The 21,072-nt window shown below is 36.5% G+C and overlaps 1 protein-coding gene across 6 annotated transcripts in view; it reads right to left on the reverse strand.

Annotated features, from left to right (window-relative positions):
• LOC105219774 (zinc finger protein 2) overlaps positions 1-21,072 on the reverse strand; it is a 131,291-nt gene that overhangs the window by 43,426 nt on the left and 66,793 nt on the right. For all 6 annotated transcript variants that reach the window (XR_008472098.1, XR_008472099.1, XM_054235324.1 and 3 more), the window contains one exon: positions 14,498-16,465. Coding sequence is in view for 4 of the 6 variants with exons in the window: in XM_054235324.1 (XP_054091299.1) it covers positions 14,498-16,465 (1,968 nt within the window). In the remaining 2 variants the exon portion in view is untranslated. The remainder of the gene's footprint in view (positions 1-14,497; positions 16,466-21,072) is intronic.

Raw genomic sequence — 21,072 nt, forward strand, 5'->3', positions numbered from 1 at the left:
AATGACGATTTTAGACGAAAAAATCGACCTATTTGTTATTGTAAAATTGTTGGTAATTAAAAACCGCACGTCATTCGAGAGCTATATTTATGTAGAATATTTGTTCAAAATTTCAAAACGATGGATGCAGTAGTTTTTTCTGTAGGCTGGTCACCGACATTAAAAGTGACATATTTGGGAAAATCGATTCAAAGTTTTGTAAACTCAGCGCAGATAGCTGGAGGTACCGTTATTCAACCTTCTGTAACTTCGTTAGTTTTTCTCCGAATGACCTAAAACTTTAACACAATATTCATGAGATGTTGATGGTTCAGAAAAAAAACTAAAAAATTAAAAAAAAAGTTGTTAAACCTTACCCCCTCCCCCCTTAAATATTAAGTGTTCTGTTCACCTCAAAAAAAAACACAGTTTGATTCATATTTGCCTGAACCAATCAAATACCAATCGATGATAATATTAAGTCTAGTATAATGAACTTCATTATTATACTCTCGCAACAAAAGTTGCTAAAGAGATTATTACAGTTTTGTTCACAGAACGGTTGTTTGTAACACCCAAAACTAAACGAGTTATATATACCAAAGTGATCAGGGTGAAGAGTGGAGTTCAAATCCGAATGTGTGTCAGTCCGTCCGTCCGTCTGTGCAAGCTGTAACTTGAGTAAAAATTAAGATATCTTGATGAAACTTGGCACACTTATTTCTTGGCACCATAGAAAGGTTGCTTTCGAAAATTAGCTAAATCGGACCACTGCCACGCTCACAAAATGGCGAAAACCGAAAACACATAAAGTGCCATAACTAAGCCATAAATAAAGTTATGGAAATAAAATTTGGTATGAAGGATCGCACTATGAAGGAGCATATTTGGATGTAATTTTTGTGGGGAGGTGGGCCTGGCCCCGTGTACATATCTCGCAAACCAATAGAGCTATATAAACCAAACTTTCTGCAGTCGTTTTTTTAGCCACTTCCTAATACAGTCCAAAAATGAAAGAAATCGGATCATAACCACGCCCACCTCCCATACAAAAGTTAGGTTGAAAATTACTAAAAGTGGGTTAACTCACTAACGAAAAACGTCAGAAACACTAAATTTCACATAAGAAATGGCAGATGAAAGCTGCACTCAGATTTTTTTACAAAATGGAATATGGGCTTGGCGTCGCCCACTTATGGGTCAAAACCCATATCTCAGGAACTACTTGACCGATTTCAATGAAACTTGGTTTGTAATAGTTTCCTTACATCCCAATGATATGTTGTGAAAATAGGCCAAATCGCTTCATAACCACGCCTACTTCCTATATACCAGAACTTTGAAGACAATCTGAATCGTTTACTTTACAATATATAAAGTAAGTGAAGATATCGGTGCAGAACTTTGCACAAATACTATGTTAATAGTGTGGCAGCCCCATTCTAAAAATCGCCGAAATCGGACCATAGGTTTTTAAGGCCCCATATATCGAACACGAGGCCCTCGGTGCTTCTAACCTAAAATGATGGTTTCCAACTTTCAATGGACTTTATACAATATATATGACGAATATGTGGGTCAAATTGTGTATTATATAATATAAATAAAGTAAAATAAATAAATTGCGAGAGTATAAAATGTTCGGTTACACCCGAACTTAGCCCTTCCTTACTTGTTTTTTGTTTTAAATTTATTATTACATTATCTAGAATGATCGGATTTATTTCAAATATGCACAGTTTTGTTCAACAACTTATTGATTGTTTGAAGATAATTTCATAATGTCAGTCTAATATAAACCCTTGTTGGGACTACAGTGATCCCCGCTTAAATGCGGGGTATTTTCGTTGTATTTTCTCTAAATTTACATATGTATAAAATTCCCCGCTTAAGAGCCTCCGCTTAAGTGCCTTTCCCGCTTAAGTGACTGTAATATTATATTTAGGCCACACATACCAAATTGTTTGCAAATTTTCTCTTTTAAGTGACTTTTAATATTTTTGACATTGAATGCGCTTAAAATTCTCAAAAGGAAAACACATACATAGTTTTGTAATGTTTTTTTTCATATTTATTGTTATTAATGAGAAATAAATGTGACTTTCATTCTAAAAAAAAAAAATATTGGATCGAAGTACTTGAGAAAAAGTTTGGTAAGTGCCTCGAGGCACTTAAACGGTATTCATTTAAGTGGATTCAGGATTCTGAAGAAAAAATTATTTAACCACCATTCATAAATGTTGTAACGCATGCCTTTGCAATTTTAAATACGAATATTAATATAGGGTGATCCGAATAGAGGTAATTTAAAAATTTTTTTTTTTTTACAGATCACGCGAGAGTCGTGTCAAGCGGTCATGCTACTTTTGTTCAGTATTGTTTGGCATTTAATCATGGAAAGGTTTATGCCTGAAAAAGGTTTATAAATTATTCAACTTTATTAACAAAATTCACGTTCTGTAAAGAATTTGTTTCGTGCACTTCGCTCAACTTATGGTCAATATAATCTTCCAACTGAGCGTACTATTCACAACACCAACACTCATCTGGAGACCCACTCATCCCAGACCCATAAAAATAGAAGCCGTAGCTGAGAGTGTACAAGAATGCCGTGGAGAGTCGATACGGTGCCGTGCGCAGCAACTCGGACTGACGTATGGAATAACTTGGCGCATTTTATGTCTAAATCAGTGGTCGGTACGAGAGGAATTGTGACTCTGTAGGTGAGCACGAATGAAATAATACCCAGTGAGAACACTGTAGTCAACAATTTTTAAAATGTTTTCCATTTTTAATAACACATGATTTTTTGTACTCATTTATTCATTTTAGATATTTTATTATTAACACAAATATATTAGATCATAAAAGTCCTGTATTTACTGTCTTTAAACAGCTTAAAACAGTAAATGGAAGACATAATAACAAACAATATTCATAACAACAAGGCATTTCGCGCCATGTTCATTCGTTGCTGGTTCGACAACGACTGAAAGATAGAGCATAAGCGTACATGTGATCTGAGTCGGCACAATTATGCCAAGCAGTGCCGACCACTGGTCTAGATCTTAAATTGAAAGCGTACTAAATACAGCTTGTGCATGAACTGAAGCCGCTCGACCCTCGCAAGCGACATCACTTCGTTCTATGGGCTCTTGAAAAGTTTCAAGAAGATACGAATTTTTTGAGCCAAATTCTGTTCAGCGATGAGATCCCTTTCTGGCACAATGAGTATGTAAACAAGCAAAATTTCAGTATTTGGGACGAAGAGCAACCTTAAGAGATTCAGGAGATGACATTTCGTCTAGAAAAACAACAAACAAACAAACAAACAACGGTTTGGTGTAGTTTGTAGGCCGATGGAATCATGGGTACACATTTTTTCAAAATTATGCCGGTGAAAACGTAATCGTCAATGGCGACCGTTATCACGCCATAATAACCGACTGTTGTCTGATGTCTGACATTGAAGCTCGTGATCTCGGCGACAGTTGGTTTCAAAAAGACGGCGCCACTTCCCACACTTCGCTCACTCTCGGTGGTCGGTCGATTGGCCCCCAAGATCATGTGATATCAGTGAGGATATGTAAAGTCTAAAGTTTATGAGGCCCATCCCGCGTGTCATTCGTCAGTTACCGGTCAAAATGATTGAATGAGTCATCGAAAATTGAAGTCAACGGATAGACCATCTTAGACGTAGCCGCGGCCAACATTTGAAAGTGATAATCTGTAAGAAATAAATGCCAAGGAATGATCTTTCGAATGATAATAAAAATTCACCATTAAATTGGAATTGACTGTATTTTTTCCTTAAAAAAGTAGGGAACCTTGAAATGAATCACCCTTTACAACTGACGATCACTACACTAAAGCACTAAACTGTGTAGCACAATTTTTCCCTGATACAAACAAGCAAAAAATAAATGTTCGGCCAAAAATTACAGATTAAATGTTCTAACTTATGTAACTTAGAAAAAAAACTTTATGCGAATTAAATAAATAAAGCTGTGCATAAATATATATAGCTTTGTAAAAAATTTTATGTTTTAATGAAAACTTCTATAACTCGTAGACTTTCTAACTCGAAATTCTGTATAAGTATATAAGTATATACATATATTTGAATGATATCAATGCATCCATTTTTCATATAAATTATTATTTTTTTGTTATTTCTACATGCGATTTGAAGTAGTCTTAACAATTACTTGTTTAAATTTTTTTAGCTATAGAGTTGTTGTTTTAATTGATTTAATTTTAGTGTTTCTGTAGGTTTTGATAAAAGCAATAATACGACCACGACAATGTAGATTTCGTAGACGAAGTCGAAGTCGGCTGGTGTATGCATATGGCCAAGGTATTGTGTACCAGTCTGGACTTAGTGCCGTTTGACGCTTTGTTCTGTTGTGTGCTGTTATTGAGTAGTGCAGCATTGCATGCCCTTCTTCTCTCTACAGGCTGCCTCTACAGTATGCTGCTGTATGTGAACGCTTTAACTTCAGCTTTCACAGAGTACAAAAGACGCAGACCAAAGACATATTGCTGCTGCTGCGGTGTATTTAAGTTAGGTAGAATGATGTGGTTTGGTGCACTCTTCACTAATTGCAAATTCAATGGATACACATAATCGTTTTTGCATTCTTAAATAATTTGCAATAATTTCCTCAAGGGCCAATCGTATAAATCTCGACGGTATACAAATCGATATGAGTGTACATATATCAACGGTAACTATAATAACAACAATGATGCCGCTGTACTGTACTGCTGCTTCGTTTTTGTTATTATTATTGTTGTTGTTAGTAGTAGTGTATAATGCGCTTATTGGAAATTATTGAGCTTGAGACTTGCATATTGCTTTCAAAGTTAGAATTCGTGAGAAGGCAGACTCGCCTGGATGGTTGATCAGCCATCGAGTCAGTTGGCTAATCGCTCGATCCAGCGCTTTGATCGCTTATACAGACATACATACATACGTTTGAGCACATCCATACATACATGCATCATACTCGCATGTATTGCTGTATTGTGTATAAGCATGCAGCGATGTATGTGCGTATGTATATATGTTGGCTGCAAGTTCAAGGTGGTTCTGAGTTTTACTTGTGCGCTAGGTATTTTACGCTTAGTGCGTGGTGCGTTATTACCTATCTGTAATTCTCGTCATCACAGCGGGCCAAATCAGCTTAAACAAAAACAAAAACACAACAATGAAAGCAGCAACAATGCAATATAATATGCGCGTGCATAAAAAAATTGGTTTTTGTGTATTATTATTGTATTTTACTTTAATAATAATGTTTCTGTTTTTTTTTTTGTTTCTGTGTTTTGTAAGCAAAACCTACACAGAAATTAAAATAATAAGGAACATACATGCATCTATAACATATATTCATATGTATGTACATAGCGTCGAAAATGAAATTGCATATGAAGTTGTAGATTTTCAGCCGCCTAAAGGCGCGCAGATAATTGCCATACAATCTCAACACGTTTCCCCTTCTACGTAGCGTGCGTATGTGTATGCATATATTTGTACGTGTTCGCACTTATGTACAACTGCATGCATTTACGCTTAATAAATACAATCGTTATGTAGTATTGTATTCAAATTATAAAATGCTGCATGATTACACGCACCCATTAGAATCCACAAGCAGCAAAAAGTAAGGCAAGAGTTGTAGTGACAATTGCATATATGTATTTCCCATCAACTGTGAGCGTCTTTTTGCGGTTTCTTTGCAATTTAATTTAATCCAGTACACTTCTAATTTCATATTCGTTCCATTTTTTATTATTCCCTTCTCTATTTTTCCCTTTTAACAAGCTCATCCTATTTTTTTCATTTTTATGACATTGTTATACGCTCGCAACACAAGTTGCTAAGAGATTATTATAGTTTTGTTCACTTAACGGTTGTTTGTAAGTCATAAAACTAAACGAGTTAGATATAGGGGTTATATATATCAAAAAGATCAGGGCGACGAGACGAGTCAAAATCCGAATGTCTGTCTGTCCGTCCGTCCGTGCAACGGATAACTTGAGTAAAAATTGAGATATCTTCATGAAACTTGACACACTTATTTCTTGGCACCATAGGAAGGTTGGGCAAATCGGACCACTGCCACGCTCACAAAATGGCGAAAACCGAAAACACATAAAGTGTCATAACTAAGCCATAAATAAAGTTATAAAAGTAAAATTTGGAATAAAGGACTAGCACTAGTAAGGGGCATATTTGGATTAATTTTTTTGGAAAAGTGGGCGTGGCCCCGCCCCTTAATAGGTTTTTTGTACATATCTCGTAAACTACTAAAGCTATATCAACGAAATTCTCAAGAAGTAGTTTTTTTCAGGGATTTCCTTATATAGTACAAAAATGGAGGATATCGGATTATAACCACGCTCACCTCCCATACAAAGGTTAGGTTGAAAATTACTAAAAGTGCGTTAACTCACTAACAAAAAACGTCAGAAACACTAAATTTTACAGAAGAAGTATCAGAAGGAAGCTGCACTCAGATTTTTTACCAAATTGAAAATGGGCGTGGCATCGCCCACTTATGGGTCAAAAACCATATCTCAGGAACTACTCGACCGATTCGTATGAAATTCGGTATATAATAATTTCTTGACCCTGATGACACGTGTGGAAAATGGATGAAATCGGTTCACAACCACGACAACTTCCCATGTAACTCAATTTTGAACTCCACCTTATTCCTTCACTTTATAATATATACATAAGGAACCAACAAATACACAAATACTGTATATGATCCGTGGCATCACTTGTGAAAGAATTGTCGAAATCGGACTATAACTTTTCAATGCCCCGGATATCGAATACGAAGAACTCAGTGCCTTATGGCAATTTTTACCGAAAATATCGGTAAATCTCTCAGATATCTCAATTTAATTCAAACCAGAAATGATTAAAATCGGGTCATAACTTTCCCTAGCTCTCATATAGCAAATTATAGGATTTTCAAAAATACGATGGGCTTAATCTATACTAATATTATAAAGAGGAAAGGTTTGTTTGTCTCGAATATTCTCCGAAACTACTGAACCGATTTGAAAAATTCTTTCACCGTTGGAAAGCTCTACTATCCCTGAGTGACATAGGCTATATTTAGTTTAACAAAAAAATAGGGTTCCTTACCAAAACTCCGATAATGTAAAAAAATACCAAAAAAAAACTTTCTTTAATCGCGAATGCTGCGAAAACGATTGAATATAACAAAGTGATGTACTACAATTTTGTAGAACTTATCATTATCTACAAAAAACATCCCGACATCATATCTCGAACTATTATAGTTCTGTCACAATAAGCGATTTTCTATAAAAAAAAATAATTAAAATTCAACTACTTGAAAAGGCTCTTTATTTGTACCTTAGTATTAATCCTTATCGAAATAAATGATTTATTATTCAAAACCTTTATATAACTTTTTGAATTATTAGATTCTGACATTCCATTCAAAAGTTATCACAGGTTAAAAATTTTGAAAAGCCGCTCGGCGGCTAACTATGCGTTGTAGAGTTGTAGGGGTCACTCGGCACGGAGGTACGGGAGGGGGGTTAAGATCATTCGCGCGGTCGGCTCCCTACTGAATGGTTGTGTGCGGAATTAAAAAAAATTGTCGCTTGATAATAATCCATATTAATATTATAAATGCGAAAGTAACTCTGTCTGTCTGTCACTCTTTCACGCCTAAACGGCTGAACGGATTTTGATGAAATCTGGTATGGTGATAGATGATAACCTAGAAATGGTCATATGCTATAAATAATCCCGCCATCGTTCTTAGGGGGTAGGAAGTAGGCAGATAAATAAATTGAGTCAGTGATTTTTAGTCGTTTTTGCTGGAAGTTTTGCTCTATCATGCCTAAACGGCTGAACGGATTTTGACGAAATTAGGAGATATAAATAATTAACATTTTGTTTTACTTCTAATTTACAGTTACATAAATATAATTTATTGCTGTTCGTTAGTCTCGCAAAAAGTCGAGAACGGCCAAACCGATCTGGCTAATTTTAGCCTTTATATATTCGTGGAAGGCAAGGAAAAGATTAGAGAGTGAGTAAATATGGAAAAATTGCGAGGAAGATAATAATAAGAGAATTTTATTCGAGTTGACAAGCAAAATATAAAAAGAGAAAACAAAAAAGTACTATATTGAAGGTTGTCATTGTTGCTTTGTTAAAATATTTTTGTTATTTTTAAATTGTATAAGGTTGTGTCGATAGCCCAAAACAAATAATGAAAGGCTAAGTTCGGGCCCAACCGAATATTTTATACTCTCGCAATTTATTGATGTAATTTTATTAAGATAACACACAATTTGACCTATATATTGGGCATAAATTCCAATAGAAAATCATCATATATTGTATATGAGGGCTGATGTAATTCCAGAACCTATTTCAATCATTTTCGGGAATAGGGGCATCTTGGCACATGTTAGTAGGCAAACAAGCGGCACATTCGGCCTTGAAATTACTTCTAAAGTGCAAATGAACGAAACACCAAAAACACGATTGGCAAAATCGCCAAAAATAGCGCTATAACGAAGATTTTCCAAATATTCAAGAAGTTGCTGGAGGTACTGCACAGGACTTTAAAAGATCTTGGTAGTCGATGAACGTTTTTGGTGGAGCCAGGATTCTGTTAGCGGGTGATTTACGCCAGACTCTTCCAATTATTCCTGGATCAACTGTTACTGACAGGCTAATCGCATGCCTAAAATCATTTAATTTGTGACGACACATAAAGTATCGCCAATTAACAACTAACATATCAAATTGCGATTGTAGAATCAGTTGGAAATGGTAGGGTCGCAGTTGACACCTCGATGGATTAATAGCTTTTCCAACAGATTTCCGTCACTTCATTAACTCGAAAGAGAAGTTTTTTTGACATGAAACTTCAATATGATAACCATAAATGACTGATTGAATGACCTATATTGGTGGTAAAAAAAGATATCGATGATCTTAATGCGACAATTTAGAATTTCGGTCCAAGAGAGTTGACACAGCTACAAACCAGGATGACGTAGTCAATTATCCCAAACTATATAAAATTGCCTGTACTATCACCATTCATTTTGCAATTAAAAGATTAAAAGTAGTGTGAGTTGTAATCATGCTGCGTAACATAAATCAACCTCCAGTAATCAATATCGTCGCCGAAGCCAAGATTGGCCACAAAAACGTGTGGCCGGGTCTGCTAGTACCTTATAAATCGGTTAATATGTGAAATATCTTAGCCAAATTAAGTGAGCATATAATCTCAGCTATAATGTATGTTGGTGATGAGTGAATTCGGTTCAGGAATAACCTTAGCTATATAATATATATGATGATTTTCGTTTTTCTATTGGACTTTATGCCGAATAAATGGGTCAAATTGTGTGTGATCTTAATTAAAATATAGCAATAACTTGTGAGAGTATAAAATGTTCGGTTGCACCTGAACTTAGCCTTTCCTTTCTAGTTTTTCATATATATTTTTAAGTTCTCATTTGCATAAGCAAAAGTTTCACTTTCATCACAAAGAGATGAAGGCACATTTTAACAACCGTTATACCGTTAAACGCAGCACTACGATGCCTTCCTGTAGGTATTTAGTTATAAAAAAATTATGAAAATTATATGAAACTTGGACGTGCATAACCTAAAATATTTATAAGTGTTAACGATGATTTAAATAAATGGAATAAATGTGCTTCCGAATGATAATAAACATTCCCCATTAAATTTGAATTTTCTGTGTTTTTTCCTTTAAAAAAGTAGACAAACTAAAAATGGACTACCCTATATCATGTGTCATTACAAGTGTTGTTGGTTTCTGTTATTATTTAAATTTTTTAATTACAAATAAATTTAAAAAATCTTAATTTTTTAATATTTGTTTATTATTTTATAGGTTTATTCCTCTCATAAGGGGGTCATCCCGTGTGACGGCCTGTTTTTTTAGTGATTTCTTAGATTTTTATTTCTACGACTAGTACATAGTTAGAGCTTTAAGTTTATTACATATGTATGTATTTCGAAAGTGTAAATATAAATTTTAAGCTTAAAATTGTATGTAAAACACGAGTTACAGCGAACTTTATTAGCGTATTCTGGGCATTGCTGCCCAAGCAATTTATGAAAAAAAAATATAAATCGATTTTGAGCCATCACATGGCATGACCTCCATCACTATTCGAAACAGGTTTTTATTTTGGATAAATAGAGAAATTTTGACAGCTGCAGCAGTTTTCGGTGCCTTGCAGCAGACGCTTGAAGAATTGTTATATTTGCAATAAAAGCGTACATTTTTTTAAGTCGGTGGATCTCGAAATTTCATGAAGCGACTTCGAACAAACTTCGCACACACCTCTGTATTATCTAGCTAAAAAAAAAGGATTTTTCCATATTTTTATTACAACTATTTTTTTCAAGCCAATGCAGGCTGAGTTTTCGGAATTTTTAAATAAATATTTGACAAAATACTGTCTCAATATGTAGCATTGAAATGATAAAATATATGTTTGCATATTTAAAAAAATAGTAAAAAGTCCTTGTCTTCAGCCACTAAAACCCATCAACAACCCAACACCTTAATATAGTAGCACTTCTATACGTCGAAATAAAATTACATACAAAATTCATTCCATAAACCAAACTTTTCGACCAGGGGATAATAAAAAATTTAAAATTTTACTATCGAGGCAGTGTTTTAAAGAGTCTCTCTATATCGCATGGAGGCTAACAAAAAATATTATATTATACTTATGGATTGCATAAATCATGTAACAAAGGCATGGGATACAGACTTCAATAGCCAAACAATAGCAAACTGCAACGGACAAACTTACAGAATACGTGTTTTAATGTATGCACATAAAACTTTATGCGAAGTAAATAAATAAAGCTGGGTATAAATCTATAGTTTGCAGTTTTTTTAAATGCATGTTTTAATGAAAATTCTGTAACTGGAAGTCTCTCTAACTCGAAGTTTTTTTGTGGATAATGGTGATTAGAGTTAGAGAAGTTCCACTGTAGTTATTGCAAAAGTAAAAGAAACTCACAATTATAAGTGCCATCATCATGAATTGCAAAATAGCTTAAACATATCATTATGCAGAGATGTAGTCAAAATTATTTACACATTAGGGTAGCTCAAAATAAATTATTCTCTGCCAAATCCACCAAACACATAGCAATATCTTCCTGGTCGTGAATCCTTGATTGGTTACCATTTGCGCCGTGTGGTAAAAATGATTACGACCATAATCGCTTGACGTTTTCGTTACTGAACCACTTTTCATCGAAAGTTATCACCAATTTACTGTCATCAAAGAAACAGTCAGCGCATTCGCGATTTGGCGCTCACATCACTGTTGTCAGTCATAGCTTTGGTTGTAGATAATTTCGTCTAACTTGGAACCAACATTAACAACAATAACAATGTCTGCCTTGGAATCCAACACAGCATAAGACTTGCCAACAGTTGGTACTTTGGACTGAGTAGGCAATTGAAAAGTAAAGTCCTCTCTCAACGAACTAAAACCAAACTTTACAAGTCGCTCATCATTCACGTGCTGCTTTACGATGCTGAAGCGTCTCCGATGAGACGGCACTATGAGTTTTCGAAAGTAAGGTTTTGCGGAAGATTTATGGCCCTTTGAATATTGTCAACTTCGAATACTACAGACGATGGAACGATGAGCTGTATGAATTATACGACGACATTGACTGAGTTCAGAAAATAAAACGACAACGGTTATGCTGGCCAGGTTATGTTGCCCAAATGGACGAAAATACTTCAGATTTGAAAGTGAACGTGGAAGCAGAGGGAGTGGAAGACCGCCACTCTGTTGGAAAGACCAGGAGGAGGTACCAACTGGTGAAAGCAGAGGAAAATGAATAACACCACTCCGTTGGAAGAAGAGCTACTATTTTCGATTATTGGCCTCAAAGCTGCTATTTGTGCTTAAAAGAAAAAAACTATACAGCTAACGTAGCAACTTGTTATACTCTCGCAACAAATGTTGCTAAAGAGAGTATTATAGTTTTGTTCACATAACGGTTGTTTGTAACACCCAAAACTAAACGAGTTAGATATAGGGTTATATATACCAAAGTGATCAGGGTGAAGAGTGGAGTTCAAATCCGAATGTCTGTCTGTCCGTCCGTCCGTCTGTGCAAGCTGTAACTTGAGTAAAAATTAAGATATCTTGATGAAACTTGGCACCATAGGAAGGTTGCTTTCGAAAATGAGCAAAATCGGAACACTGCCACGCCCACAAAATGGCGAAAACCGAAAACACATAAAGTGCCATAACTAAGCCATAAATAAAGCTATGGAAATAAAATTTGGTATGAAGGATCGCACTATGAAGGGGCATATTTGGATGTAATTTTTTTGGGGAAGTGGGCGTGGCCCCGCCCCCAAATAGGTTTTTTACACATATCTTGCAAACCAATAGAGCTATATAAACCAAACATTCTGCAGTCGTTTTTTTAGCCACTTCCTAATACAGTCCAAAAATGAAAGAAATCGGATAATAACCACGCCCACCTCCCATACAAAAGTTAGGTTGAAAATTACTAAAAGTGGGTTAACTCACTAACAAAAAACGTCAGAAACCCTAAATTTCACATAAGAAATGGCAGATGAAAGCTGCACTCAGATTTTTTTACAAAATGGAAAATGGGCGTGGCGTCGCCCACTTATGGGTCAAAAACCATATCTCAGGAACTATTCGACCGATTTCCATGAAACTTGGTTTGTAATAGTTTCCTTACATCCCAATGATATTTTGTGAAAATAGGCCAAATCGCTTCACAACCACGCCTACTTCCTATATACCAGAACTTTGAGGACTATCTGAATCGTTTACATTACGATATATAAAGTAAGCACTAGTGAAGATATCGGTGCAGAACTTTGCACAAATACAATGTTAATAGTGTTGCCGCCCCATTCTAAAAATCGCCGAAATCGGACCATAAGTTTTCAAGGCCCAAGATATCGAACATGAGGACCTCGGTGCTTCTAGCCTAATATTAGGGTTTCCAACTTTCAATGGACTTTGTACAATATATATGACGAATATGTGGGTCAAATTGTGTATTATATAATATAAATAAAGTTAAATAAATAAATTGCGAGAGTATAAAATGTTCGGTTACACCCGAACTTAGCCCTTCCTTACTTGTTTTCTTTTTACTTTGATACAATACTAGTTTAGTTAATAGATTTGTGCATGAAAGAAGAATCTTTGCCAATTGTTATGTGGAATTGTTCGGCCACTAGTTTATATATCTAACTTATGTATAATATGGCTTTTCAATGTTTTTATACTCTCGCAACAAAAGTTGCTAAGAGAGTGTTATAGTTTTGTTCACATAACGGTTGTTTGTAAGTCCTAAAACTAAACGAGTTAGATATAGGGTTATATATACTAAAGTGATCAGGGTGACGAGTAAAGTTCAAATCCGGATGTCTGTCTGTCCGTCCGTCCGTCTGTCCGTCTGTGCAAGCTGTAACTTGAGTAAAAATTGAGATATCTTAATGAAACTTGGAACACGTGTTCCTTGGCACCATAAGAAGGTTAAGTTCGAAGATGGGCGGAATCGGACCACTGGCACGCCCACAAAATGGCGATAACCAAAAACGCATAAAGAGCTATAACTAAGCCATAAATAAAGTTATGAAAATAAAATTTGGAACATAGGATCGCATTAGGGAGGAGCACATTTGAATGTAATTTTTTTGGAAAAATGGGCGTGACTCCGTCCCCAAATAGGTTTTTTGTATATATCTTGCAAACCAATAAAGCTATATAAACCAAACTTTCTGCAGTCGTTTCTTTTAGCCGTTTCCTTATACAGTCCAAAGAAATCGGATAATAACCACGCCCACCTCCCATACAAAGTTTAGGTTGAAAATGACTAAAAGTGCGTTAACACACTAACGAGGAACGTCAGAAACACCAAATGCAGCAGAAGGAAGCTGCACTGAGATTTTTTTACAAAATGGAAAATGGGCGTGGCGTCGCCCACTTATGGGTCAAAAACCATATCTCAAGAACTACTCGACAGATTTCAATGAAATTCGGTATATAATACTTTCTTGACACCCTGATGACACGTGTGGAATATGGTCGAAATCGGTTCACAACTACTCCTACTTCCCATATAACTCAATTTTGAATCCTTCTGATTCGTTCACTTTATAATGTATACATAAGGAACCGATAAAGATAGCGAAATAAAACTTTACACAAATACTGTATTTTAGCTGTGACATCACTTGTGGAAAAATTGTCAAAATCGAACCATGACTTTTCAAGGCCCCTGATATCAAGCATGAAGAACTCAGTGCCTAAGGGTAATTTTTCACCGAAAATATAGGTAAATCTCTAAAGAAATTACGAGAGTATAAAATGTTCGGTTGCACCCGAACTTAGCCTTTCCCTACTTGTTAATATTTAGTTCTAATCAAGCACTTACCTTCTTGCGTTGCAGCATCTGTTAGCGCCGAAGGCATCAGTACAGGTCGTTCGACTACCTTGAAAATGTCATCCAGACTAGGTGGGTCAAGTTGTTCGCTGCGTCGTTGTAGACTTACAAACTGTTCTATCTGCATGTGACGCATGCTCTTCACGTGCTGGATCATATTGAGCAACGTGAAAGTACTGAAATCACACAATTGACAGGTCAAACACTTTTGCACCGACTGCGGCATGTCGTCCGCCACAATGTTGCTACTGGGGTTGGTGTCACTCCCTCCTTCATTTGCATCTTTAAGCGAGTGCGTTTTTGCGTGTGTTGTCAGTTGTTCTTTCAGCTGCTGATGTACGATTTTGCTACGCTCGAAATTATGCTGTTCCATAATATGTAATAGATGATGGAAGATCATACGCATTGTGTCGTGACGCATATGCTGTGTGTGCAACGACAGCTTTTGGATGGAATTTGTGTAGAAATCACAACTGTTGCATTTCAGTTGCACAGTGTTGGCGGCTAGCTGCAAATATTTCAGCTTGTATTCATTATGTGCGCCGCCTTCGCGTATATGATTGATATAATTCAATTTCTGCAGATGTTTGTCCGTTTTGCTGTGCAGCTGAAAGTTCGCCTTCAGATTAGTCTTGTAGTTGCATAAACGACAAATGTAGTTGTTGTTTAAGATAACCATTATATCTGTGTTACTGGTTGTATTGGCGACATTGGAATTCTCCGAACTACTGCTGGCGACTGCATTTGTTGCTGCTGACTTGTTACAGCTACGCGAGCGATCAATCAGCAAATGTTGATTCAATTCGTCCAAACTATTTGTGCTGAAGACATCACATACAAGGCAAGTGTAGAGACTTGTGGGACATGGGTCGGCGTGTATGGGTGGTTCCAACGTTTCGTCGTTGCTGAAGCTGCCACTAACGTTAGAAGACGAATTTACATCGCTGGTGCCGTACGCATCCGCCGCAAGTAGTAATGTTGATGAATTACTGTTCGGTGAATAGGATTGCTGCAATTGTTGACGCAATTGCTGCAGTTGCAGTTGCAGTTGCTGTTGCTGCTGGTGCTGTTGCATTGTGGTTTGCTGTTCGATTTGCATTGAACGTGGTGAGGAACATGGTGAGGTTTTCAACTGCATTTGGGCAACAGCTTCACGTTGCTGCTGTTGGTGTTGTTGACTAATAGTGTTGTGCTGCAGCAATTGTATCATAAGCGCTTGATTATAAGCTAAATCGGCTAACGCCATTTCTGGCAGAAAACTGTTAGCTAAACCGCTGGCTATCGCTGGTAATTGCGTTTGTGACGTCTGTGTTGCTGCTGCCGCCAATTGTTGTTGCTGATGTGCAACAACGGCTTGCTGATGCTGCTGCAAGAAGCTGTATGCTTGTATGTGTTTGATATTATTTTGCAGTGCGGCCATGTTGTGCGTATGCTTCTCGCTAGTCATGTGTATGCGCAGATTGCGTGCCACCGATGTTTCATAACTGCAAATGTCACAACGAAAGGACGGCTTATTTTTATTGAGCATGTTGCAATTACTGCCCATACCACCATCGACGCTGGCACGACCGCTAACGCTGACAGCAGGACTACCATTGCTGACCATTGACGAACTACCAACAAGCGTCGATTGCGGTTGTTGGGATTGAGCTTGTGTTAGTGCTTGCTGCGACTGCTGTTGCTGGTGTTTTTGCTGTTGCTGTTGAGTAGCAGCAACATTGTTGGATAGCAACATTTTGGTTGCAACATCCGCCTTGCCACTACTAGCGGCGGCAACGGCGGCTGCCAGCATACTCTGTGAACTATTTAACTCCTGCATATTATTCAAATGCTTGTCGGACTGCATATGAATGGAGAGATTGCCTTTTGTCGTTGTCGAGTAATTACAAATTTCACAGCGATACGGTTTGTAGCCGCAAGAATATGACTCACCACGTGCCAGACGAGGATGCTGTTGTCCTATGGAACAGACAAGAAAAAAGAAAAACAAATCAGAAATGAAGATTTTTTAATTTTGTTTATGCAGGTTGTTTATATGCAGAAGGGAATTAGTGTCTCTCTTACTGAATTTCATTAATAGATTTGTATATAAATTTGAAAATCATCGCAATTCCATTTAAAACGTTTTCTTTCAAACTTAATATTACAGTTGAACTTCCATAACTCGTATTTCTATAGCTTGAAGTTCTCCCTAAACAAATATACAGTTGAACTTCCATAACTGGAGTCACCATAATCCACAAAAAACTTCGAGTTATGGCATGTAAATTTGATTTCTAATTCCAATTCAAAAGTTTAATGTGTGTAACCTCCGAGATATAGTCGAGTAAATCGTGTTCGATTGTTGCGATTATTTTCCTGTACAATACTTTGCATGCACATAGAAGATGTACAACAATAGAATAATAAGAGACTTCTACTGCTTGGCAGCTCATATAGTAGTCATTGTTTGGTAACCCCAGTCTGTTGGCATGTCTTGCTATCAGCAAACAACCAATTAGCACTTTTACTAGAGTTCCTATGTCATTCCTTTTAAATTTCAATAGCCGAAACCTGCGGCATTTATTCCAATCAGGCCACGTTCGCCTGCTTGTTGAGCAAGTCATAGAGTCTTCCCACCGGGACTCAGCCCAATATATGACCAGTTGGTCAATTAAGTGTCTACAAGTGGAGAACGGAATGCATTAAGGGATCCTATTGTAAGGCTGTGCCCATTCTACCGAGTTCATCTAATTGGCAGTTACCTGAAATATCACTGTGTCCAGGTTTATAGTGTAGTCAGTTCCATTAATAGCTCATGGCATTCTTTTACTATCTTAGACGAAATCCTTAGGGTGTTAAGTGATTTCAAAGCCGCTTGGCTGTATGCAAAAATATATGCATGTTTCTCGTCGTTCTATTGGGTTTCATCAGTTTCAGTATACTAGCAATAATTAAAAAGGAAATTAAAATTAAAGGATTGCTTGTATCGTACCTACTTGAATAACTGATAAAGACATTTTCAAATAACCACCACAAAATATGCATACATACATAATTTGGCAGATTGTTGATTTCTTCATATTTCATTTGAATTCAAATGTAATTTCCCCTTTAAAGATTTTGTTGAAGGATTTCATTGGTCTTTTGGACACAATGTGAACAAAGGACGACACGAAAATATATATTTGATTTGTATGCAGATTTGTAAATAATTCACGGGCGTTCGACTTCCCGTGTGGCAGCAGTGAATTAATCCCACGTGTCATAATGCTTGCACATTTTACAGTTGATTTTTGCTCCATTACACGAGCTCGTTATAATAATTGTCGGTGTATGTTGGTTGGTAATGTGTCGTAATATGCAATGAGACACGTAGCGTACAATCATGCGTTGTATGCAAATTAAGCATATTTATATGATAATCATTTATCATTTCAAACGCGACTTGCAATCAACGCTCGCCATACACCGACCACCCACTCCCCGCCCCCATTCTTGGTGCTTTAATCAAACCTTCCTATTCACACATCGCTTGATTGCGTAAATCTTTTATATGTAATTAACTAATTTTTAAGCCCATCATCGCCATCTCTCTCAACGCGACATTGAACCACAACAGGGTGGTTTGTTACAAATAATCCCACTTACCGCCTTGTATACAGTTATGAGTTTATGAAGAACTACAATTAACACGTAAGAAAGAGGTCATTGTGTGCACAATCTACAATTTTTCACAAAAAGTCAGTTTGAAACTGTCTGTCGCGTTGTAAACATGTACTTTATACTTTAGCGTAATGGCATGAAGAAGATTGCTTATAAATGTAGCAGAAATAAGAACTTCTTCCCACCAATTTTTTACGCCGATTTGGTACTAATTTTACTTTTTTATACTCTCGCAACACATGTTGCTAAAGAGAGTATTATAGTTTTGTTCACATAACGGTTGTTTGTAACACCCAAAACTAAACGAGTTTGATATAGGGTTATATATACCAAAGTGATCAGGGTGAAGAGTGGAGTTCAAATCCGAATGTTTGTCTGTCCGTCCGTCTGTGCAAGCTGTAACTTGAGTAAAAATTAAGATATCTTGATGAAACTTGGCACACTTATTTACTGGCACCATAGGAAGGTTGCTTTCGAAAATGAGCAAAATCGGACCACTGCCACGCCCACAAAATGGCGAAAACCAAAAACACATAAAGTGCCATAACTAAGCCATAAATAAAGCTATGGAAATAAAATTTGGTATGAAGGATCGCACTATAAAGGGGCATATTTGGATGTAATTTTTTTTGGGGAAGTGGGCGTGGCCCCGCCCCCTACTAAGTTTTTTGTACATATCTCGCAAACCAATAGAGCTATATATACCAAACTTTCTGCAGTCGGTATTTTTAGCCACTTCCCAATACAGTCCAAAAATGAAAGTAATCGGAAAACCACGCCCACCTCCCATACAAAGTTAGGTTGAAAATTACTAAAAATGGGTTAACTCACTAACGAAAAACGTCAGAAACACTAAATTTCACATAAGAAATGGCAGATGGAAGCTGCACTCAGATTTTTCTACAAAATGGAAAATGGGCGTGGCATCACCCACTTATGGGTCAAAAACCATATCTCAGGAACTACTCGACCGATTTCAATGAAACTTGGTTTGTAATAGTTTCCTTACATCCTCATGATATGTTGTGAAAATAGGCCAAATCGCTCCACAACCACGCCTACTTCCTATATACCAGAACTTTGAATACGATCTGAATCGTTTACTTTACAATATATAAAGTAAGTACTAGTGAAGATATCGGTGCAGAACTCTGCACAAATACTATGTTAATAGTGTGGCAGCCCCATTCTAAAAATCGCCGAAATCGGACAATAGGTTTTTAAGGCCCCATATAACGAACACGAGGACCTCGGTGCTTCTAACCTAATATTAGGGTTTCCAACTTTCAATGGACTTTATGCAATATATATGAGGAATATGTGGGTCAAATTGTGAATTATATAATATAAATAAAGTTAAATAAATAAATTGCGAGAGTATAAAATGTTCGGTTACACCCGAACTTAGCCCATCCTTACTTGTTATTATATACAGTTGAACTTCCATAACTCGAACTTTTTTAACTTTTTTGTGGAATATGGTGATTCGAGTTAGGCAAGTTCAACAGTATATTATTTAATTAATATATTAATATAAATATATATAAATGAAATAATTAACAATTTATTAAAAAATATACAAATAAATGTACCTACATACACCCCTCGTCAATAGGTTAGACGCGCCCGTACTTACAATAGTATGCAGCTTAGAACTTCTATAGATTAGAACTAGCATAAACGCACTTAAAGTAATTAATTTTAGGCCGAAAATAGCTTATTTTTAACTTTTTTTTAGTGAGTGTAAAAATTTGACTTTGGGTATAAAATGAAATATATTTTCAGTAAAGTGTTCTGCTTCCTTTGTTTGCAATAACTTCATATAGTAACTATTACGCCCTTGAATGATGGAGGGAGTATACATACATATTTAGCGAAATCTCGCTGGTGCAATAATTGGTTCTTGAATCTACGTATTGCTTTCCTGCTTCATAAACTTTCCATGTTTAACGTGTTCAATCACGTTAAGATACGGAGAATTTGGTGACCATGTGATGATATTAACGTTTTGAATTGGCGCATTATGTTGATGAAAAATCCATGGCATAGGTACGAGGAGATCTTTTAATTATAGAAAAATTTACGCCAATGTTGTTTTGAAGCGCTCACCGCATATTTTCTGTTCAATAAAAACACCAATCAATTGTTCTAAAACGTTAAACGTGATGACATTACCCTCTTGCGATGGCGGCTTAAAGACATAAATATAGTATTGAAAGCCAACGGCTCCCTTTAAATTAAAACGTTTTTCATCAGTAAAAATAACTGAACGCCGATCATTGAGTCGAGTGTCAGATAGCGCACTCCAAGTCGTGCACTCTTCCGCAAATTGCTTAAACATTTCCAGTCGCTGTATGAACTTGATTGCCACATTCTCAGGCTTTTTATTTCAAGGTCTTCTGAATGCATTGCATGATAGAGTTTTATAGGGTTTGGAACGAATTCGCTTCCAGGTATGAAATGCAATATGAATATTTTGTCATACAGAGTTAACAGATTGCAACGGTCGCCAGTTGTAAAGTCGAGTATTTATTGGGATATCTTACGCTAACGCTTACGTTGTATACGATATAAACTGAGCTAAAGGAGCGAAATTTCATGTATTGGATACATAAGGGTAAAGTCGAGCAGAAGGAATCAAAAAGTATATGCACCAGTTGAGCGCTTATAACGACGCCAAGTCAGGTACTGAATGCCACTGGCGGCGAAGGAGGCATTTAGACTGAGGGAATACTTCTCGCTAGTCACCTATAATAAGGGACACTCTCAATCAAGTACACTTAGCAAGTTCCCATTCCCCGTTAGAAATAAATCTAATCCCTGAATTGCTCAACAAGCATACAAACGTGGCTTGAATGGAATAAGACAAGAACATGTCGCCTATTGAAATTTAAAAGAACTCTAGTAGGAGTGTTAAAAGT

This window comes from Zeugodacus cucurbitae, chromosome X (genome assembly GCF_028554725.1).
Source record: "Zeugodacus cucurbitae isolate PBARC_wt_2022May chromosome X, idZeuCucr1.2, whole genome shotgun sequence".
In the NCBI taxonomy this organism is placed as follows: Eukaryota; Metazoa; Arthropoda; class Insecta; order Diptera; family Tephritidae; genus Zeugodacus; species Zeugodacus cucurbitae.